At 40.7% G+C, this 23,518-nt stretch overlaps 1 protein-coding gene across 1 annotated transcript in view; it reads right to left on the bottom strand.

Moving 5' to 3' along the window:
- Nucleotides 1-253: 253 nt before the first annotated feature.
- SERPINE3 (serpin family E member 3) overlaps nt 254-23,518 on the bottom strand; it is a 40,560-nt gene continuing 17,295 nt past the window's right edge. Inside the window, exons 2-9 of the mRNA XM_009290252.1 lie at nt 20,668-20,871; nt 16,079-16,312; nt 14,581-14,778; nt 9,168-9,366; nt 8,001-8,101; nt 4,752-4,838; nt 2,224-2,307; nt 254-294 (exon numbers count right to left, since the gene is read on the bottom strand). Of these exons, the coding sequence (XP_009288527.1) occupies nt 254-294; nt 2,224-2,307; nt 4,752-4,838; nt 8,001-8,101; nt 9,168-9,366; nt 14,581-14,778; nt 16,079-16,312; nt 20,668-20,871 (1,148 nt within the window). The remainder of the gene's footprint in view (nt 295-2,223; nt 2,308-4,751; nt 4,839-8,000; nt 8,102-9,167; nt 9,367-14,580; nt 14,779-16,078; nt 16,313-20,667; nt 20,872-23,518) is intronic.

Here is a 23,518-nt window from a genome sequence, read left to right as displayed (position 1 = left end):
TAGCCAAACCATTGGCTAAAGAATCACTTTTGAACGGAGCAAAACAGAGCCTAAATTCATTCCTTTGTGTTGATATTGTAGTAACAGAAGAGATTATTACAACCCCTTGAATGAAATCACTGCCTCAGATACATTGAATTTGTGGTTCAGTTGTTTGTATTGCTGTTAGCTTGCCTGTCCTTCAAAGGGAATGAGTTCAAACCTGAAATTCAGATTAAAAAAACCCAAACTTTTTCCATTATTTCAGGCAGAACTATGCCATTTTAAGTCTTGGAAAATACATTTCTGTTATTACTAGAAGACTGATGCAAAGACTTTTGGTCTACATAAAGATTCATTGTGACTTGATGGGGATAGCAAGTTTTAAGTACCTCTAGTTAGGTTAATAAAATGTATTAAAAGCAGATCTTGTTTACCCTTTCCCCTTTTCATACCTGAACAACTTCAATCACTAAGTTTGAACAAATAAAATGACTGAATGTTTTCACGGTTTTCACTTTTTGCATTAAAAAGCTTAAATTACAGAAATGTACTTCTGATTTTGAGTTGATTGGAAGGTATGTATTTTGTTATGCCTCGTATAAAAATCCTGTTTTACAATCTGATTTCCTTCCTATTTATATAACTTATCATATACTGTAAACTGAGCAATTTTATTCACCGAAACCCATTTGTTCTTAATACTGAAGAGTCTGTGGCTTGGGTTTCATAGATCATCTTTTAGTGCCTTTTTTTTTTTTAGTTCTGCATTTGCCAAGTAAACATACTTTTATTCACTGAATGGTAATGATTGCCAAAGCGTATTTAAAACAAAACCCCCACCAAGGTAGTGCTTTTTGCTTTAAAAAGATATGTCTGCATTTTGGTCAAAACATGAGATACAGGTTTTTCAAGCGGAGTGTTACATACACAGGTATTCACCGACTAAGAGAACGGAGTGTGTTGCTTGGAAGCAGGTAAGGAAAATGATTCTCTTCGGTCTTGTTGCCAGGCCCCAGTGTTTTACTGAACCCTATAAATGGCTATATGTTCCCTTGAAATCTAAATGCACGTGACCCCAGTTATGAGAGAAACTTGGTGGTTTGAAGGATTTTTAGGAAAATACTTAATGTGCAAATTTACCACATTGCTAAGAATGGTAAGAGTTGTTGGAGATGGCCTGATGCTTCGGAGGAGCAAACACCTGCTAAATGGTGCATAATGCAATTCTTCTTTATTATTGCCAACGAGCTATATGGTGTTTTCCTTTGGCAGAGATTCTGGAGTAACTTACGTGATTGGACATCTGAAATGAGACATATAGTCTAATACCAAAGCCAAACTGAGCACTGGGATGCTTCACTCTTTCAGACCTGCTCTGCAGTTTTGTTTGTTTGTTTGGGGGGCTGGGGGAGTTCATTCGCAAGAAAAAGAGTTATCAGTTGCAAAAGAAACATGCATTTTTTGGCAGTTCCTTGCAAAAGTGAAGATACAAGTTAGGCTTTTTGCAGAGCTAAGTTACCTGATTACATACAGGGAATATCCACAGCTTTTGATAACCTGAATGTCTTATGAGGATACTGAGTAGTGAAGGGTCCAGATGTGTAAAACTATCTCCTCGAAGGTGTTGCTTGCTATTCAAGACACGAGGGAAGAGAAACTTGCTTCCGCATATTCTGAGCTGTAGCTGGGCAAAAGCTTGTTGGTCTTCAGAATTTCTGAGATATCCCCCTAGAAACTGCTGAGGTGGGAGTAATACAGGGAATTTCAGGCCCTGGAGTCCTGGTGCCTACAGGGAGAAGTCTGCTGTGTGCCACCTGCGTAGGCATGAATAAGTTTCATTTATAGGGAAAGACTTACATTTTAACTTCTTCAGATGTTAATCCAGCTGATCCAGCCCATTTTTAACTTGAATTGCCTTGTGGAGGTCGGTCCCTAATCCTGGGGCACTTAAGATCTGTAAGATCTTTGTAGTGCCTATAATTATGGTAGAAATCTTTTTGAGCACATACTGCATATATATAGAAGAGGCTAATCTGGCTTCCCTGACTTCTGTGACTATCATGCATTCTTTTTAAAGAAATTAAACTGTATTCTTTATGCTTTAAAAACCCTAAACCCACTGTTTCCATGGTTGTTGGAATTTCCTGGACTGAAGAACGGCACGTTATTTACAAAGAACTTGTTACTGATTTCAGTGCTACTTGTGAAGGATTCTGCTACTGAAACGGAGAGCATGCGTACCTGTGTTAGCTTGTCTCAGGAAAAATGTGAAAGGCCTGTCTGCTTTGAAAATAGGCGTTCGAGATCTTTTTAGTAATACCATTGCTGTAATGCAACAAAGAAAACATTAGTAAAATGTGTCCATTTTCATTCCATCTTCTATACAGTGCCCTCAAGCTCTGGTGTTTAGTACCTTGAGTTTTGAGTTGCTCCTCTGCTTTAAGAATAAAACAACAATTTTATCCAACAGTGAAATCGGTCTGGGTGAATGAAAAAGTCAAGTGTTGAGAGACTACGTGCGGGTGATCCGTGTGTATTTCGTTGCTGAAGTGAGTCTGTCTGGCTTTGGATTTCAAAGGTAATATGATTTTTGTTGTTATCACAGCCCTAACTCTGCTGAAGTCATACCGTGCTATTGCCTAACCTGTTAGCCAATTCCTAGCTATGCTGTTCTGGTAAAAAAGCTAAGCAAGGCACAAATGTAGTCCCTTTTCTAAATGGGAGACGAACAGCAGAGAAATATCTACGTCATCTTGGAATTTCTCTGTCAGAGCTCTCAACAAAACCTAAGTATCCTCAATCTCAATTTTTGACTGTCCTTCCCCTCTCTGGTTGTGAGGAGGGGAATTATTAAATAATAATTAAATTATTATTTAATCTAATAATCTATTAGATTAAAGAGTCCTTAAGAATTATGATGGCTCAGCTATTCTTAAAATACAATCTTGTTTAAATAAATTCTTCCTTGTAGCTATATAGTATTAAGAATACATTGTCAAAAAAACCAAACCAACAAACAACTAAAAACCCCAGATTTGGATTATTTTTTAATAAGCAACTAAAACAATGGAATTAAATTGAAAATTCAAGTAAGATTCAGTAAAACTAGTTTGAGCAGCACTACTCCAGTGCTCCTAAAGAAAGTGCCTACTTTAGCTTTCAAGCCACCGTGTGACTAGATCCAGAGCTTTAAAAGTAAACAATAAACATAATCATACCTTTTTAAATCAGCTTCTTGGCTTGGTCTGACTGGAGTTAAGGGAATTCTTGGCATTGGTTTTGGTGGGATAAAGGTCTGATGTCTGATTGCTATTACCCTTAGTCTTTGGTATGTAATTGAAGCCACCTAAAAGCTTTTATTTTGTATGGGAATTACCAGAAAAATTACTAAAAATATTAATGCCCCAGTAGAGATGAAAATTGTCATAAAATTTAAAATTGTACAGCTCTGCAGAAGCGTTAACTTAGTCATGTCAAATTTGCACTGTACATCCACATATGTACAGCATGTGTCTCATTCCGAGTTGTTGCTAGCGGAATACTACACCAAACCAGGGGTGCTCGGGTTCCTTTTAGCATCGTGACCCTGGGATGTCTGCAGTGCACTTCACAGGGCAGCCCAACATCCTGGGCGCCGCAGTGAGACGCACTGCGGTGCTCGCCCTACATGCCTCTCGGGTTTCTTTCTGAAAGAAAGGAGGGCAGGCAGGAGAAATGGGAGAGACCCAGATCTTGCCCTGACCTGCAGTCAAGGACCCACCGGCGTTTGCAGTGTGTGTGTAGAGCACATCTACAGTCAGCACAGGCCAGGGAAGCGGCAAGGCGAGATGTGGTTACCCATCACCCTTCTGCTGTGCTGATGTTTGAACAGCTTGAGGACATGTTCAGCTTCTGAAGAGAAGCAAGTGGCAGTAATGCCTACGTAATCCACGCAGGGGTCGAGGGCTGCCGCTGCCTTTCACACTGACTTGTAGCATCTCTGGAGCATCTGAGGCTTCCGAAAGCGAAACAAAAAAGCACAGGCCGCCTTTGATAAAGCTTATGTGGCAAAAATAAAAAGAAAAATGGGGATTGCACAGCTCAGTTAATTTTAGTTCCCTTGTTTTATGTAAGCTGTGATGCAGGATTTCTATTGAGATGTCATTCAGCTTATGAAGGTCATTTGTTGACTCTCTAGTCCATAGCTGAGATTTTACTCTGAATCTCCCCACTCAGCCAGCCCCAGCTTCTTACTTGGAAATGATCTGTTAGCAGAAACTATTGCAGATGAAGGTCACACCTCAAAGTATGTAAGAAACAAGCCTGTCTTCATCTTCATGAAGACAAAACTTTCCCATCATGACCTTTAACGCTACCAAAGAGATCATCTTCAAAAAACAAACCCCATAATGGTTCAGGAGCTATGGACAAAACATTAGTAACCTTTTTTTGTTCTTTGCTTTTATGATCTGAGCAAACAGATTTGACCAACAGAAATAAACCAGCAGTTTATTTTCTTAAACTGGACTTTCCCTGGGCTGGTAAAGCTGGTTTTCACTTGAGTCTTTATATGTTAGTCTAAGACCAAACATGGAAAGGGAAGAGTTTTAAGAGTTCTTATGAACAATTACAAAGGTAAAATGGAAGTGTGTTAAATGTAGAAGTTTAAATTTAGGTTAGGCATACATTTAAATGCTACCATGCTTTTTTTTTTTAAATAAAAGACTACTAGTTGTTTCTGTAGTGATAATCTTAAGAATTGAAAAGTAAAGTTTGTATATTTGATTTACCTGTAGCTCCTGATGCCTTTGTACCATCTTCTGTTACTTCAATCTCTGCTTTGTGAATAGCTTCTGAAATATAAAGACTACCTTGCTCTGCAAAAAACCCAGAAACTAATATTAATAGTTATTTTCTGAATTCCATTGCAAACACAATTTTTTTTTTTTCTTAATTCAGAATGCTTTTACCTTTTTTCTGCAGCATCTAAGGATGACAATAATGGTTAGGTATTTCACCTGGGCAACTAATTAAATGACAGCATACTGAATACAATACATGTCACCTTATTAGCTTTTCTTCTGTTGCAAGTTCCTTCCGTTGGTTCCTTCACCACATCATGTTCAGAAAGACAGCACAGTATAAACCTGCCTTTCAATTGCTTTTTCTGTATCTGGCTTCCACGTTAGAAGATCCTCAGTTCTAATTTTGACTCAGCTCCTGATTTTTCATGCGTGTGCCTAATATGGATGAGCATAGACAGTCTGAACATCTAAGCTAGCTTAATATTAAGGACTTTTTAGCTCAGCAGGTAGCTGAGATAGTACAACTACATACTGGCTTTTGGGCCAGCGTGACCTTATATGCAGGCAACTTGGAGAATAAGCTAAAACGTTCATGTGCATCTTGAATCTATCTGCCTGAACATGTCCTTTGTCAGAGTGCAGCTTGCTTGATGGCCCAGGTGCCTCTGACTTCTACGTGAAACGTGGATCCTGCTTTCAGACAAGCAGTGAAGTTCTTAGGAAAGAATCACTACTGTGAACGCAAAGTTGGAATATTTTTCTGCTTAAAGGCATTTCTGCTATTGACTTCTCATAATTCAGATTTGCTTTCTAATCTGGGGGAGGGGGAATGACAAGATTTTGACTGTGTTTGTATCGGTGTAAACCTGGAAGAGCTGTGAGGTGTCCTCGCATTTCTGCTGATGGAGCCAGCTGCAATCTGGCCCATTTCCACTGATGTCCAGTGGTGGGAGTTGGGCTCAGGCTACAGAAGAGCATTGCTTTGACACAACATAGGAACATCTTTAAAGTGAGATAACACATCAGGAAGGCAACATTAGGTTACTTCAGTCTAGGGAAGACAGCATGTCTCGGATCTCTGTACTGCTGACAGAGGGAGGCAGTTCCCTTGCCAGCGTGGGTAGGAATGCACACATTTGACTGCCTTGACTACAGAGGGACTTTTCAGGGAGCCTTAAGTCACCATTGTGAATACCCTCTTCTCCCTCATTTCTACCCATGTTTACCTCTTCTTTCATCTTTATGACTGTTTTCCCGCTATATGAACGACAGTAGACTGCTGAATGCGAATTACCAGTTTGAGAGGTCTCCCAGGTTGTGGTGGAAAGCAACGTTACATGGTAAGAGTAGAAACTAATTCGAACAGTGAATGAATGCTGGATCGAGGAACTGGTGGAAGGGAAACTGCAGAAAAACCTCTCTTCAGGAAGAAGCGATGGGACTGTGACATAAAATGGAGCTTGGAAAAAAATTAATTTCAGAAGGATACCAGGGAGAGTGTTACAAGTCTGCTTCTCCCCAGCTGACTGCGGAGGGCAGAAAGCGGGGAAGGTTGTGAAGTTTTTCTTCTTGTCTGAATATAAGGATCGAGTCTGACATATAGGTGAAAACAGGGAAATACTAAAAGAGCATTTCATCTGTTTCTATCTGAATTTTGTCCAGTCAAAAGTCTGGGATGGAAACAAGCAAGACAAAACTGGGGAGAGGCAGAATTTTTTTAATTAGATAAATCTAACATATTTTGGACGAAAAAAAAAAGAGGCTTTCAGGCATAAAAAAAGCTATTTGAGGTCTGAAATGAAGTAACACATTTGTTTGCTAAATGTGATCTGAGAGTAAATATTCTGAAGATTACGGCTTCTGCTTCATATGGAAGTGGAACTGAAAACTTACCTGTTCATTTTCCAACTGTATCTATTGGTTAAATAAAAGATAAACCTTCCTTATAAACTCTGCCTCACGTAACTCTTAGACCATCATAGCTATAACCCTACTATTACGATACATAGCTGAGTAGTGTAAGAGTAGAACTGCAAAGGGCCTCAACATATCCTTTAATCCATAACCCCACCACAGGCAGGATCCAACACTTCTACAAGCCTTATGATGTGAAGCAGAAAGCCACCAAGTTGCATAGGAAAGAAGCTGCTAAATGAGATCGTTTATGATGGAGTTAATTTCCTCAAAGTATTTATGTTATTTAAATAGATGTTAACTTTATAAAATGCATCCTTGTGCACTTTATCACTATATTAACATTTGTTTGCAATAAACAAAGCAGCAGGTTTTAACAAATAAGTGGACAGTAACAAATTATTTTTAACGTGCATCTCTGCAGTCTGAGATATGTACTGCAATAAAAAAATGCTATGTTCCATTTTAAAAGGGGTATAAAAAACCCCATAAGTAATGTTCCTTCTGAGGTTCATCCCAGAAAAGCAACTTTTCTGTAAAAGCAGGTTTGTCTAAATTGGAGGAATTTCTTGTTGTCATACCTCCATTTATTTACTGACACGCACAAGAATTGCATGAACTCTCTGCATCTCTAGGAGCAGCTACCACTCTGAGTCTTTGCTATGAGGAGAAATTACTAAGTTGAAATAATTTTTGTTGCTGAAAGTAGTAAAAATAAAAAAGGTAATTTGGATTATTTTAGCACTTAATATTAAATAGGGATAAAAATTTTCCAAGGAGCGGGATAATTTCAGACTTCCAAAACCAAGACAGTTTACAATCACAACACTAGTATTTTAGCAAAGGGAAAGTATAATATAGTCCACTGGTGACAGGATTAGCAAGACAACATAACACGGGCATATGCCAATATTGTGTGCACCAATATTTTTTGCAGTGTCAGGAGTTGGAATACCGACTTGTTGGACCAGCATCCCTAACTGTTAAATGACTATTTAAAAACACAAATAGGAATGCAAGTTTTACTAAAGTATCCTAAATTTCTGAATAAATAACCATTTTCCAGGCCTACGCTGTCTTCACAGTTTTAATCTTAAAGAAAAAGGGGGGGGGGGAATAATCAAGACAGACAAAAAACAAAAGCTCAAAATACAATTGCCAATAATAAAGTAGAACAGTTGAGTGTGAATTGTATTTTAGAGTTTCACAGAGGAAGAAGTACAATCAATTCAGAAGGCCCGGGTCTATGGAATCATTCAAATGTTAAGAGTCTACAACTGTTGGGTCAGTGGTCATTTTTTATTCAGTCAAGCCTCTTACCTGAAATACCTTTAAAATTAGCAGTGATGGGATCAAATGCATCTCTAATTCCCAAGGCAGAAAAAACTGTCTTTAGGTCAAAAAGGCTTTGAATACTGAACCTGAAATTGATATGATAGATTTTATTTAAATGTGGCATTCATAGTTTCATAGAGCTAAAAGGTGGAACAGATGCAATTTATTTCAAGCCTTTGCATTTCATCCATCTATTTCTGTATGAGCCCATGCCTTCCGTCTGATTAAGTGTACTTTGCAGAAAAGCGACTCATTTTCACCTGAAGACGTTAATGGAAGGAATCCCTCACCTCCACCTATTGCAATCATACCGCCTCTCAGTCTTCTTGACACATGAACTCTGTATTTCCCCAAGTGTCCTCTTTTAACAATCTTTTTGGCTGTAGCAAAGGGCCCTTTGAAACATTTGCAAAAGATTAGCTTGGAGAAAAAGAATATTAACTTACAAATTGTTTTCCAGCGCTTCATTAAGGTGGGGAATGTATTGTAAGAGATGTGTAATGAAGCCCTTCCATGCTGATCCATACAATAGGTGCAGCCACAAAAGGCCCTCCTGCACCTGATTCCTCCTGCTATGCAATTTCATTTGAATAGATGACAGAAACTACCTCCAGGATGTGTGCATTTGCTAGCAACAGCGAATGACTAATGTGGAAAACGGATGCCTGAAAGTTGCTTTGTGCACAGAAAGATGGGTATGACTGGTAGGGGGCCCCAAGTTCTTTGTAGAGTACTTCCGTAGTATACTAGCAAGTTGTAAAAATAAGCTATTGCATTTTTTTTAAAGGTTATATATTTACTCTTCCTTAAGCAAAGAGAAAAACGGAGTGTGGGAAAGGGCCAGGAACATTTATCTCTTTTTAGATCTTTAAAGGATTGTTATATCCCAAACAAATTTTAAGTAAAAGCTGTAGGATCAACTGAAATACTTAGTTTTTAAAACAGTATAGAGCATACCAGAAAGTTTTGGCATTCCCAGCTCACCTCTTCATGGCTTAAGAAAGGGTCAGAGCTTTTCTGATCATGTGACGAATAACAAAACTGAAAGTATCTCATTTGATTTTGTCTCACACATTGCTTGTGTCAGCACTATCACACAAAATTCTAACAACTGAAGTAGTGAAGCGGTTTTGCAGTGTTAATATTGCTTACCTAGGTAGAAAAATGTCCATCTTCGTTCTCTTTAAGCTGTTGGCCCAGAGGGTTATGGTTTTGGCAGAAAGGTGAGACTCAATCTGGGACAAAGGTGTTCTTTTGTGGCTGGGAAGCACTAGGAACATGCTGAGTTTCTCCCCCAGGTAGGGTAACTCGACCACGCTGAAAGCCTCCAGAGCTGCAGTCTGGAATTGTCCTGCAGGTGGGGAAACATAGATCTTATTTCATCATTCAAGTGGGGAAAAAAAACCCCCAAAATCCACAACCCAAGCCTGGGTCAGCAGACTGTTCAGAACAGCAGCGATGGGATGTAAGGGGTTGTCTCTAGCGCATGGGCTCTGGCAGCCAGCTCAGGTTGCTCTTAACTCACAACAGTGGCTCATCTGAACAGAGCCGATTATGTGATATGTGTGTGTATATATATCTTCGCAGAAAAATGCCAATGACGGTAATAGTACCTGAAGCACCGTCTCAACAGAGCATGGATATTTTATTACTTTCTCATATAGTAGCTGTCCTCCTTGCTCAGAGTTTAAAAAACATTACCGAGGCAAGGACAGTAACTTTATGGTGACTGTTCCTGCAATGCTTGTTCTTTGAATAAACTTAGAATTTTCTAATATCTTTCACTAAAAATTCACTACTGATAGAAATTACAAAAACAAAATGAAGTGTCCTATTAAATTAACTGAAATCTACTTTGCCTCCTGTTTCCATCTTTACTACATTTAAAAATCAGTTTTAAGCTTATTTCAAGAAACAAATAGTTATGTTAAACAATAAAGTAGTTAGGCTTATGCTTATTTAAGCACCAAATTTCTTATTTTTGAAAATCTAGGCCTAAAACATATCAAAATCAGATGAAGGTTATAAAAACTAGTCTCAAAAGTAAAAGCTGGTGGGCTTCTGAACTTGTAATTAGTTATGCAAGAATTTGTAACAGCCATTTAAAAGTTGCATTTTAATTCCATATTTCAATGAACAATTAGTCCAACGGACTCTGTTATACAGTAGAAGAGATTCGGTTATCACAATTTTACTTTCTTATTTTTTCATCTGTTAATCCAATAAGTAGCATTTCAGAATCACTCAGCAATAGTCAGCAGGCCAGGAGTTAAATACAAGTTGCAAGCAAATGACTTATCGTTGCCATTGCCGCAGGCCATCCGAAATACTCCCTCTTCACCCAGCTGTAGTAGTTGTATCTTCAGGGGTAGATACTCACGCTTATTGAGTCAGGGGTTGTAAATAACAGAATGTAGGTAACTCATGTTCATAATACCTAAATATTTGCCAATAAATAAGTAGCTATGGGATGTCCCAAATGTTTAGTATACAACATTTGTTAGTTTTGCAGATCTGGATTAGATAGGATTCATTAAGTGTTGATTATTCTGCTAGATTACATTTTAGGCTCTTGGATTAGCCCTCCTGCCATGCAATGCAGAGAGGGAATTGCGCTGTTAAAACCACCTCCCAGCACATGGATCGCTTTGCCAAGGAAAGACCTTCTGGTTTGTAACATGCAAGAAGGGAAGATTTACGTTTGTGGTGCGCTGGTCATGAGTGGTTTAATTTGTGGGCATGCTGATATGTTGAAGTCAACACGTTGTGCACAAAGGTTATACAGTCCTTATTTGTTAATTAGAAAGAAAATCAAAGACTTGAGATTATTGAGTCAGAACATTTAGCGTTCCTAACTTGAACTGATTTTGAGCATCCCATAAAGATTATATATGCTAAATCAGTATTCAAATATAGTTAACAAATTGCATGGAAAAATGAATATATGTAGAATAGCTGCAGTGTTTAAAAGGCACGTGTAAACAGTAATGTTGACATTTTCTTAGAGCAGTGTTAACTGTCCGCAGGTTGATTTGTTCTGCATGGCCATGTTAAAAGGATAAACAGTGTTGTAAATGCTGAGATCGATAGCAGGCCACAGCTAATCTTTCTTGCTCTGTGTTTTGTATCCTGAAGGTAGACAGCTGCTATCATTTAATAATGAAGGAATGTTATCTCCTGCTTCTGTTTTTCTGTAGTAAACCTGCCTTTTGCATTAATTTCAAACTGATTTGTTAGAAATGTTGCTATCATTTCTAGTGACAAAGACTGAATTGGCCCTATCAAATCTGACAATCAGCAAATTTTAAATGATCCCTACCATTTCGACTTTCTTCCAGCTGCAGAGACCTCACACATTTCAGACTGGATGAAAAGGTAATCCTGGTATTTTGGTTAACTTTCCTTTTCTGGGCAAATATTTAACACCCCAGCTACCTACTTAAGGACAATAGGATGGTGTTCTTGTGTTTAGGCAAATGGTCAGACAAGCATGACTAACGTTTTCACATTAAGTTTGCAAGGGCTCAGGAGCAAATATATGGTCAGTCAATGCAGCTCAGCTGCTGAATTTCTGATCGCTGGTCTTTACCCAAGATCTCCACTTGTATAAGCACTGGCAGCCCCCTGCCTTCCGTCATTTTAGACCCCTCATTTCTTTATCTCACTCTACTAAAAAAGGAAGCTCAGAGAAAAGGTCTGTTCCTGAGCTAATAGATGTGTGTTAGTCCCAAGAAACCTGTTTGTTTACCTGAATAGCTTGCAAAGCAACGGAGGATGAGGCTATTCCAGACATCATGAGTAGCAAACTCCCTGCAGTGAGCTGGTGATACAAAATCACCTAGGGCTGAAAGATCACGAATTCATGTAGTAGTTTATGTCACTCAACAATGAGGATGATAAGGTGTAGGGTTTTGGAAAGGAAAACTCTGCACTCCTCAGTAAAATCAATTAACTTATACAAGATTCAAATGTAAAGAAGATGGGAGTTGCTCCGAGTCAGAGGGGTGAGTGCACTCAGGAGCTGGCAGTCCCAGCAGGAGGAAGAAGTGTGGTGGACGCACCACGTATGTCCTGGAAGAAGAAACACCGCAAAGAAAGACGTAACAGTAAGGACAAACTTGCAAAGAGCAGAAAATGTGATTCCTTAGCCAGCTGAATTACGGTTCAGAGATAAAAAGGCATAGAAATAACGAGCTGCCAACTGCCTGCTTGATGTGACTGTTGCACAGAAAAGGAAAATGTTACAGCCATAAAAACAAGAGAAAAAGGAAGAAAGAATGGTGCTGCTGAACACTGTGAATTAAATTTTTTTTTAGATTCATCCCAATTATTAGCTGGAACTGATGGGAAAGAAATAATCTGATGATATAGCAAAGGATAATGGTGAGGTTCCTGATGGAAATGAGGAAAGAACAGGAGGTATTACAACACCATAGACAGAAACAAAGTTTACACTACTTGAGAGAGACAAATAATAATCTGGGGCCTGGATGATCACCACCCCAGAATATGAAAAGAGCTTGGATGTGGAATTGTAAATGGGTCAGCAAAGATTTTTAATAGACTGTAGATTCAGTTGTTTCCCATGACTGGAAAACAGGATTACATTTATAAAGAAAAAGAAAGTAGTCTGGGAAATTTTAGGTCTTTGTTTGAAAAGTTTTAGAACATACTCTGGAGAAAAGAATAATCAAATCACAGAGGGGAAATAGAAAGTGAGATAAATTGCAGTATCAGGTAGACCCTAGCAAACAAAACTATAAGCTTTTTTGACTTGATAAGTAATTTGATAAAAAGGCATAGATCCAGCCATCTAGTTTTAAGTAAAACGTTAAACATAGTTTCACTGTGGCCCTATTTACAGGTAGAAGTGATGGCAATTAGAGCAAGAAATGAAAGGCAACAAGCAGCCACTTGAAGGGGAAACTACAGCGAGCTAAGTTAAAAGAGGGGGTCCCCGGTTGAAAAGAGGTTACCAGCAGCTTTCCAAAGTATTGCCAACACTCAAGACTTTCATCAAAGACAAACAGTGAGGTTACCATGATGACTGGAGTGGTGGAAATCAAATGATGGTTCAAAAACACAAAAAAAGGTATGTACCTGTGGAGATTTCCCTCCCCTTGATTTACCTAGGACTCATCAGCTGGAAAAAAATGGAGAAAGAAAAAACGCCCAGGTGGGGTCAACCTTGAGTAACCACCCTGAGCTAATTCTGCGGTGCACTAGGCAAGGTATTTTTAGCAAGTCGTAGAAATACTTAGAACATTTTATTGAGCATGTATGTGGCCTCATTAAAAGTATTATGTACATTCCTGGTCATTTATTTTCAAGAAAGATTAATTTAAATTGGAAAAGTGCAGAAAAGGACTAGCAGAGAATTGGAGTATCTGTTTTTTGAATAGTTTAGAAGAGCCTGGCATCTTCAGCTTAGCTAACAGGAAATTGAGAAGCAGCTTGGTGACTCACAAATATATTTGGGAGTAAATATCAAAGCTGAAGAGAAACTATTTAACTTAAAGGATAAAGCTGGCATGATGCTAAGAGATATAAATTGGTCTTGAAAAAATTTAGACTTGGAATTAGGAAGGTTTTTACCCGAGTGCAGTTTTGACATTTAGGGTAGAAGGGAAAGGAGCTTTTTATATTTTGAAAGAGATTGTAGAGCTAAATGGCAGAATTCCTGGTGGTAGAAAATTAAGCCTACAGTGTGAGTCCTTCTGTCAGCAACCCACATACTCCAAGCCTTTGAAAGGAGCATACAGTGTATTCATATATTATACAAATAAAAGTTTGACCTATATTTATACTGTTTTAAGCCCGTGCTGAGATCATCCACTGATTGGGTATAAGGGCCATGAAAATTTCTCTCCTCTTTGTTCCAGAATTGGGCCCTGAAGATTTGCAGTTTTACCCTAAAGCCTTGGAGAAAGGCTGTGGCCAGAGACAGGAGGGATGGGTGTGTAGTGCTGGTGCTCCCGGTGATACTATCCTCTCTCTGGTGCTCACATACTCAAGGGACCAACAGTGATTAGGCTGAGGGGCCAGGAAATTTCTTAGCCACCCCACAAATCAAATTGGTAGGAGCTTGATATTGTTTTAGTCTCAACTGCCCCTCTGTCATGGGGTCAGATGTGTTTCCTACGGTCCTCCCTTCCTAGGCAGCTTTATTTGACAAGCTCCATGCTATTGCAAAGGACTTTGTATACTGCGCTACCCTCAGTCTCTCCTGTTCCCTTCTCCTGGCACGTTATCTTGGTGCCTTTCAGTTGTTTGCTACAGCTGGCAAGTTTGTTATGGAGTCCTGGGAGATGTTGGTCTGTGAGGGATGGGGCATGGACAGTAGATATTTTAGGAACCATTTTGAACCCAGGATCTGTTTCGTGATTGCCTGGGATTGTAAGGAGTCAATTTGGTCACCCAGGTGGTCTCTTCATTTGATGGGATTTCTTCTGAGACTTCTCCAAGCTGGGAAAATAACACATCTTAGTGCAGTAGCTGTGGAAATTAAATAAATAAAACTGTTCCATGTTGTACAATAGAGCACATCTGGATCAAGGACAGTTACCGTAGTTAACTTCGGCTGTGTGATGCATTGTGGGCACTTTCATGGTTGAGCCCTCCGCCGTGGTAAAAGGCAACATCTGGGTATCCATAATGGAAAACTTCTTTTGCCACGTGCTTTTGAAGTACATGGTGCTCACCAGGGAGACCTGGCTGAGTGGTGACCCAGCGCTCTCTAATGGCATGCCACGCACATCCCCATCTGCAAGAAAAAGAGGCGGGGAGGGGGACATGTGCCATCCTACTCGCCCAGGCCTAAAGGCCAGGTCTGTGTGAGTAAATAAAGCAAGTCGGGACTGCTCTCCGGCCCTAAGAGCAAGAGGCACAACTCACAAGGCACTGTTAAACCCTCTACCTTCCCCTCCCCACTTGTACATGGACTGCATCGGGGTTGCCTGTTGATCCATGCTCTCCCCAGAACTGAGCTCGAGTTGATCAATGTTGAGGGCCAAAGTTGTGCCAGGACTATGCTACTCGTTGAACAGCATGGATGACAGCAGCCCAGTGCTCAGCACCATGCCCTGGCCCTAACTGGTTTTCTACCTTAAATGTGCCCACAAGTATCTTGTAGTGGTTCATCATTAGCACCAGAAATCCCTCATGAAATGGATTCATGATTACAGACTGTTTTATGAAGTAACTAAGTCAACTGAAGCTTATATTCTAATTCTCCCCCTCTCCTATTTACTTGGCAGTTCAACTGATCCTGCTTTGGGTATCTCAGATTTTTGAAAGCGTGATCCACTTTTAATTCATCGATATGCATGTGAGCACCACAATATGAACTCCCATTTTAGTACCTGCTTCTAGAGCAATACTTTTCTATCATGAAGCTGGATCACTTATTACACTTCATTTGAGAAGGATAGAATTTTTTTTCAATAGCAGCTTTAATGTGTGTGTTTAACATCACCTTACGTGTTGATGGCCAAATTATCACTCAAGTAACTTAAGTTGATGGGACAAATCAGAGATTGATTTGCTCTGCTGCTTCTAAGGACTTGCTTTTTCAATTATTTTTTCATTAACACAGAACTTAATTTCATTATTTTTCTTGCTTGTGTGGAAAGCAACTTCTTTTTATATCCCCTTTTGACTTTTTAGACTGAGAGTCTGACTGCTGAGCTTATGGCCCTGTGTGTTCCCCACAGCAGCATGAAAGCATTCAATGCAGTGAACTCGGTCCCTGGGGAATTTGGCTGCTCCTCATTAAAACTGGAAACACTGCAAAGGGTTGCCATTTTAAAAATTAGAGGAACAAGGCCAAGTGGTTGCCAGCTTGATACTGCAAACTTATAATCACAGATTCAGACCTATTCCAGCTCTTTCCTCACATTAAAAATGACCATCAGCACAAGAATTAGATTCCCTAGCTCTCAGCCTTGGTTTGGACAACACGGAGTGTGGCAAGAAGCTTCATACTTGGTTAAATGCAGTTTCACTCATTACTCTTATTTTACATTTTATTCATGTGCAGTCATTCTCATGGGTTGTTACGTTACCTCCAAGGTTACCGGTGATCCATTCCTGTATTTGGGCTGCGGTTTTGTTGGGGTCAGTGAAGTTGGTTTGCTGCAGGCTGCTGTTTGCCCAGCGTGCAGCACGTGCAGTGAAGTGGGGCGACAGCTGCACGCCAGCGTCCACGAAGAAGGAACATGCCAGCTGAACCAGAGTGCCTTGGCTGGAGTCTGTTGCTCCTTCATACACAGTGTGCAAGAAGTCCTGCGCACTTTGATCTGCCAGGCAAGAGAGAGGGAAAAACCGCAATTATTGTGTTGAGGCTAAGGGTAGCAGAGATTGCACCAGGGCTCTGCAGCTCTTAACTCCAGTGCTGACAGTAGTGTCCTCTGAAAGTTAAAGCACTATAACAACTGAAGCACCCTTGACTTTACGGGGTATTACTGTCAAGCACTACTGTCAAGGACGGTGACACACTGGGCACAGGAAAGCACTCTTCGTGTTGCTGTAGAAATCACTCTAGCGCAGATACGTCAAGCAGCTGATTTCACATCAGGCTCACACCTCTGTGCAAACACAGCTCTTACAGTTCATAAGGTACATTATTTTTTCTTGGGTGCTCTCCAAGTTCCCATTAGTGAGATCTAGCACCTCTGGCTGTGACTGGCTGAGCTGCCGATGCTGCAGTACCTCCGTCTCCTTCTCCTGCCATTATCGATGCCACCCATCCCAGGAAAGGCATCTCCCTGACTGCCCCAGGTCTGTCTCTGCTACCCTTGGCCCTTATGTGTTGTTTTCTTTCTTGAAGGATGGTGCCCCGAACTGGCCCAGCATTGCAGATGAGCCCTGGCAAAGCTAAATAGGGCTGATAGGTTGCTTCATGTGTGTTACAAGACACTCTTCTTTTTATACAATCCACAACAGTGTCTGCTTTTTTTTGAAGTACAATTTTATTTCCCATTCAATATTCATTTTTTAATTCCTAAGAACCCTCAGATCCTTTCTTAAAAACACTACTCTTTGGCTCATTGTTCCCCAATTTGAACGGCTGATTATTCCTTCTAAATGTTGAGTTTTGCACTTGTCCTTATTGAATTGTGTCCTATTCACTTCACACATTTCTCCGATTTTCCAGGATCCTTTTAAATTCTATTCTGATCTTCCAAAACGCTTGTAGCAATTATGAGCTCAGTGTCATTCAAAAATTCAGTAATGTATTCTCTAGTTTGTTGTCTACTAATGAAAATAGTTGAATAGTGCCCTGGTCTCCTGTTCCTGGGGAGCTCATGGTAGTTCAACAGTGGTGGCTTCTGTGATGGATACAGGGTCGAGGTGTGGGCCCAACAGGAACATAAGTCCTGCAAACTTAGAGGATCTTGTGTTTTTAAAATTACAAAGTTTCTAGCAGGCTCCCCCGGAGGGTGATTTAGCAGTCTTAGTGATTTAGCAATCTTTAGTGATTTTCTGGCTGTCTTTGTTTTGCTCGCTCTAATGGTTTGTGATGGGATGGTTTATGCTGAGGTGACCTCCTGAGGCCTGGACTTGCACCCAGCCTGAATGATGTTCTTGGGCTCTGTGTCAACTCTCCTCAAACTTCCCGTGTTCGCGGTTCATCCCCTTTCCCATATCCCTTGTCGTGCTTTGGAGAAGATTGCCTACGCCCAGCCAATAAAAGTCTCATTGAGATTGCTACTTGCCTTTAAGACATTTTCAGCAGGTTCTTCCTTCTATAAATAAATATTCCATGAGGACTGGGAAATGTCTGGAGCACTGCTCTTATTCAGCAAGACGTCAGTGCCTCTTGGCTCTGAGGGACCACCAGGACCTTTCTGATTTCCCCACCAAGTGTCCCAATTCCTGTGTGAAATTTCAGCAGCTCACTGTCGTATACAAATTGCTGGCCACTGTCTCCAAGGCAGGGTCAGTATTGTGCCCCTTGCTTCTCCAGGTTGCTGTACTTGGTTCAGGTGCTCCTCTGCCTTGGCCTGAAACGCCGGGGTGCCCTGGGCAACTCCAGGTGTCTGGCTCCCCATGGGCATGGCTGGGCTCGCCGTTATGGGCTGGCTGGAAATCTTTGTTTTGACTCAAGGGACACCTTAGGCAAAGGGAGGAATCATCCGGTTTCTCCAGATGCCTGCAGGTGTAGGCAGTGCTGGAGGGAAGTCAGGCTGGGCTGCCACCTGGGACATGGGTGGTTTGGGGTGGCTAACTGGGGAAGTCCATCCTGCCTGGACCGACCTGTCCCAGGCTGAGCGTCAGGTCAAGGGCAGGATCTCCGTGAACCTCCAGCTGCCAGCCAGGTCATCAGGAGACTTTTACTGCACTGGTTCAGATTCTTGATGGGGTAAAGGGAGAGTTTCACATCTACCGATTTCTACCACCTGAAAGTCCAGTGCATGTTTTCTGACCTAATAGTGTTCCTTTAATAACCTGCAGGAAGACTAATCACCTACAGGAAGTTTGGTATTAAAATTTAGATCTAGTAGTCTTTAAAGGATAAAATATTGAACTCCTTGAACAGATGTCAAGGAAACTCACACGGTCTGAGGTGTAAAGTGCTTTTCTCGTGTGTTTTGCATTAGTGTGGGAGCATTTGGCAAGCTCTCTGGAGGATGTGAGAAATCAAAGATGGTAAATTGGAAGCAGATGTTAACGTGAGGTGTGGTATCCTGAGCTCATAACTTCAGTCATATCAAAGCACTTAGCTAACCGAAGTCCTGAATTCTTACTCAGAAAACAGTTCAAAATTGCTTTAAAATACTCTACCATGAATAAAATAAAACAGAAAGGAGAAAGCATTTTAAAGCATGTCATTTTGTCTGTGCTGTCTAGAGAGGCATCCCTTTATACATTGTTTTTCTTAGTACTAGAATGAAGGTGAACAAATCTTCCAAACATTAAAAGAAGATTACAAGTGCATGTAAGAGCGGATTCTCCATGAATAGTGAATGAACCATCAATGTTTTCATTGTTTTCAGCCTGCTAAGGTTTTAACCACATCCTTCGTTATTGTTTAAGACAGGCCAACAGAAACATTAATGCAAACATCTAATGGAAGAAAGGAATTTTATCAGATATGCATATATACGTGATTTGCTTTTACTCATCTGATAGGAAATTTGATCTAAGTATTTGATTGATTTATTTGATTTAAACCATTTGAGGAAGTGGTTTCCTTCTCTGTCACTGGAAATGTGCTATTATAACCAATAGCAATAGATCCCATCCTACTTTATTTTCACATGCATGCATAGCTCATGTGGCATTCAAGCTCATGTGGCTTGTGCCACAGACAACTGAAATGGAGATAAAATGTCTGCTTGTTATGATGCGCCACATGAGAAGAAGTAAGGCAGCGCAAAAGAGCTAGCAGGTCATTAACAACCTCTGCACTTTGTTACATTTTGTGTGGAGATCTGTGCCTGAATTTCACTGCGCAATATTATTCTTAAGGTTCTTTCTTAATAAGTGAGCCCCTAATGACGAGAAGTGTCAAGCAAGGTATAATCCATGTATGAATTCATGTTGTTTAAAATTACCCTACTGAATTTTCAGAAACAGGAGTCTTATAGGCAAGACTTCGTTATATCAGCTGCTCATAACATAGATGCACTGTCCTTGTGTCAGTACACGCAGCTGTATCTGTATATATCAGCCAGAGTTAGCTCTTACTGCTGTGTTGGTTTTGAATATCAATGCTATACAGAATGATAATGGTGACTAAGGCAGGCTACGGCACAGGATGGTGAAATTGCTGTAGGTTTTATCTTCAGTATTCATACACTGGAAGTAAATTTTATGCTGAGAAATAGCGGTGTCATGTCTATACATAAGTCTTGTATGTAAGCTGCAAATTTTGAAGCTTGAGGCAGTCATCTGCTTTTCATAAACATTGTGCCCATAATGTAAAATAGTTTTTGATGTGTGATGTGAGATGGTAGGATAATCCAGAGCTAAAATGAAAACAGCATCCTTAAATTCAGCTGACTTAATGCTGAATTTTAAGACATCTGCCTTTTCCATATCCCTTCCAGATTCCCGGTGAGTTTTATTTTAGCCTGCTTTCAGGGAAAGATGCAATTGCACCATCCATCTGTCAATGTATACCTCTCTCTGCCAGTCTCCTTCTAATAACTTTTCATCTTTTTGGCCAGTTGTAATAACATTAGAAAAAGGTGCAAAGTCTTAAAGATAATTCAATTTCTATGGGTTTCATAAAATTTGTTAATGGGATAGGAGAGAAAACGACTGTCCTCTGCCTGGCACCTCCTCGCAGAGGACGCAGGGGAGGCCAGGACACAACGGACACGATGAACCTCTGGGAAACCAGGAGCAATTCTGCCATTCATGGAAGTAGCTTTTCTAGATGTAGTTGTATTTCGGTGCAGTAAAAGAGTAAGCACTGATCAAGAAAAAAGAGGAATAATAACATGTGTATGAAATGCTCCCTTGAGTTTCCTTTGTCCAGCTGATACCTGGCTATCAAAGATGGAGAAAACACTCTTAAGCTACGTCTTGCAGTGAGACAAAAGACAGAAGTTCAGTATGATGTGTGCAATTGCCGTCTCCTTAATAAAGCTGTGAATTTATTGCAAAATGTAAGACGAAGTATTTTTTTTAAGCAGTACATTACCATGAATGTTGTATCCTAGGGCATCCTGCAGCTCCGTAAAGGTATTTCCTTGAGCTCCAAACTGCAGCAGCTCCAAAGAAACAGCCACGCTTGCTGGAGAGACTACCAGATTGGTTCTGTTCTCTGCTTCCGATACATGCCGGTAGAGATTGATGGCAAATTCAGTCTTCAGCTCTTTCAGCTCATCATAGGAGATGCAGTTTGCTTTGGTTAAGCAGCAAGCAGACAGGATAAATGCAGAGAAGAAAATGGGCAACATGAAGGTGAGCTGGGAACACTCTCCACCAGATAATCATACCTGCAATTAATAATACAGATAAATTCAGAAAAGCAATAGGCTGAGCTGACAGAGGAACTTTCTCTTTCCATCAGTGTTAAGGTATCACTTGCAATAGTAATGATCACTGTTAAAATACTTGTCCAGGTCTACCCAGTAACTATTGTCATACAAAAAAAAAAGATGTAGGGACATGTTGATGACTCTGTTGACTAACAAGAACCGAGTTTTCCCTAATGCTGTACCCATGTAGGATGATTGGCCATTACAGTGCGTGGAGACACAGAGCCCCTCAGTGAAAAAGTTAGCTACCTGCACGCATGATGGGACACCTTAGTGTGGTCTCCGTGCTGCTGAGCACCCACAGCTCCTTTCTGTCCCCAGCAGAAAGGGGGTCGCATCCAGCACTCCCAGAAGGAAGGCCACCCCTTGTGAGGTGCGGGCATCTAACTGGGGTCTCCAGGCTGTGGTTTAGATCCAAGTTTGCAAAAGGCTGGCTTCAAATTTCCCCCCCAGATATTCCTTCTATGAAATTTATCCCAGTGAAAAAAGGTTATGTTTGCAAAAGGCTCCAGTGGTTGCAGCACAAAATCACTGCTTCGGATTTTTATGGGAAATCAAGCATTGGTCAACGTTATATTAAGAGACACTTAGATTCATATTTAAAGGAATAATACTAAAACGACAGAATAGCTTTCTTTACAGAATTTCGCCTTTTACATTGTATGCAAGTATATTTTAAAAAATACTGCACCTTCTTTCACTTCAGGATTTCCTACAAATCTTTCTCCATGCCCTTTGCTCTAGAGAGCACCTCTAATGCCTCGTATTTACTCACAGTTAGCTCTGTTAAATTGTCTTGCCTTTCTGTGTCCTTCTGGGTGTCTGAATGGAAGCTGTCTATGTACGTCTTGTCTCCTTCTTTAATAGGTAGTGGAGTAAAGACTAAGTCATGAGACTGCATTTAAAGGGATAGTCAGTGATCAGAGTCTCTGTCGGCGATGTCTGTACCACTCTGTCCAAATTCCTGTAGGCTACAAGCTCTATGGAGAGCCAGGCAAAGCAGCATGCCACTGACCAGCAAATCCAAGGCAAGGAACAAAAAGGTACACATGGAGATACAGTCAGCAACTTCCTTGCAAGCCCTGCTCGAGCCTCATAAGACTTGTGACCTGCCGGTACCGAGCAAGGCATCTCCTATCTCTCTTCCCAGCCCCCTCCTTCTTTTATATGAATTCCATTGATTCCTCTGCCACAAAGGGGAAGAGAAAGGGCTCTCTGTGTACCAGGCACACAGCTATTTTTTTCTCCACTTTGAAACCTTATTCAGAAATCCCATGCAATTAAAATGTCTTTATTTGCCATTATTTTTTTTTTAATGCCATCCCAAATAGCAAGATTTTCATTCACTCTTTAGTTTCCAGGAGGAAAGAAACAACAAAGCGGTGTACTTGAAGGAGATTGAATGAGGAAGGGGTCGCTTTGAATGAACCAGAAGCAGAAGAGCTGTGGTTGTGACAGCTTTAAAAGCAGTTTCAGCTGTTCATGGCTTTCTTCATGTGACAGGATCAAATCCTGCCTGTCATATTCATAGGTTCAGGCTCACATCTTCACAATGGCACCTAAGGCAAGCGAGGTTTTTGGTTTAAAAATGTGTGTAAAACAGCAGCTTACTGATCTTCATGGAGTTTGACGTTATAGATACACTTAGCTATTTTACAACATATGTTCCTGTTGCAACTGGGAAAGAAAACACGGGGAAAAAGGTCATTAAAATCAAGTAATAGTGTTTATGTGCTACTGTTTCATCCTTAGCGGGGAAGGAGCAGCCACGCAATTCAATTAGGGCCCAAATGAGCATAAAGCAATGGGCCTCCCTTTGCCTACACTTGTGCTGTTCCTCTCTTTCTGCTCTTTTGAGAAGATGACAGAATCGACACTGATACTGGGGTCTGTCTCAGGATCCTGGGGTTTAGACCACATTCCTGCTAGGATGGGTGAAGGGCAAGAGTTTGGCCAGTCCCAGTCTAGTACAACAGGCAGGGATGTAGTTTTTGCCATGGATTTCAATGGCAGTATCCTCACGCTGAAAATTACATTTGGGTTTAGCTGGATGAAGACCTCACTGATGAAGTTATCATTAATAGTGTCCACGGGACTGGAAATGTATTCAGAGGGAATGAAGCGGCGGCCACCAAGTGATTTCTCAAAGGGCTTAGAGCTGTCGATAGATAAATTAACTCTAGTCACTGGTGAGGACTGTACAGCTGGATTTGATGTGATGTTCCCAGAGGCTCCAGACCTGATGAGACATTTCCTCTGTGCCCTGCCTGATACTCTCCTGTGGGTTTATTAAGATTTAGAAGAAAGATAGGGATCCCCTGAAGGTTTTAGACATTACTGTCAAAAATTGACATTCAATTCCCACCTGGCAAAAAATGAAGCCAATGTTGCTATTCAGATTTGGGGTAAATATCTATGGAAGATGTAATTGAAAATTGGACGCAGTATAATTGTGATGTAGGACAGCATTGTTTCTGCGGGAAAGGGGGGGGGGGGGGGGAACCGGCGGGG

The sequence above is a fragment of the Aptenodytes forsteri genome, unplaced genomic scaffold (assembly GCF_000699145.1).
Source record: "Aptenodytes forsteri isolate BGI_AS27 unplaced genomic scaffold, ASM69914v1 Scaffold155, whole genome shotgun sequence".
In the NCBI taxonomy this organism is placed as follows: Eukaryota; Metazoa; Chordata; class Aves; order Sphenisciformes; family Spheniscidae; genus Aptenodytes; species Aptenodytes forsteri.
Note: the sequence above shows the minus strand (reverse complement) of the source record. Positions and strands in the feature narration are given on the sequence as shown.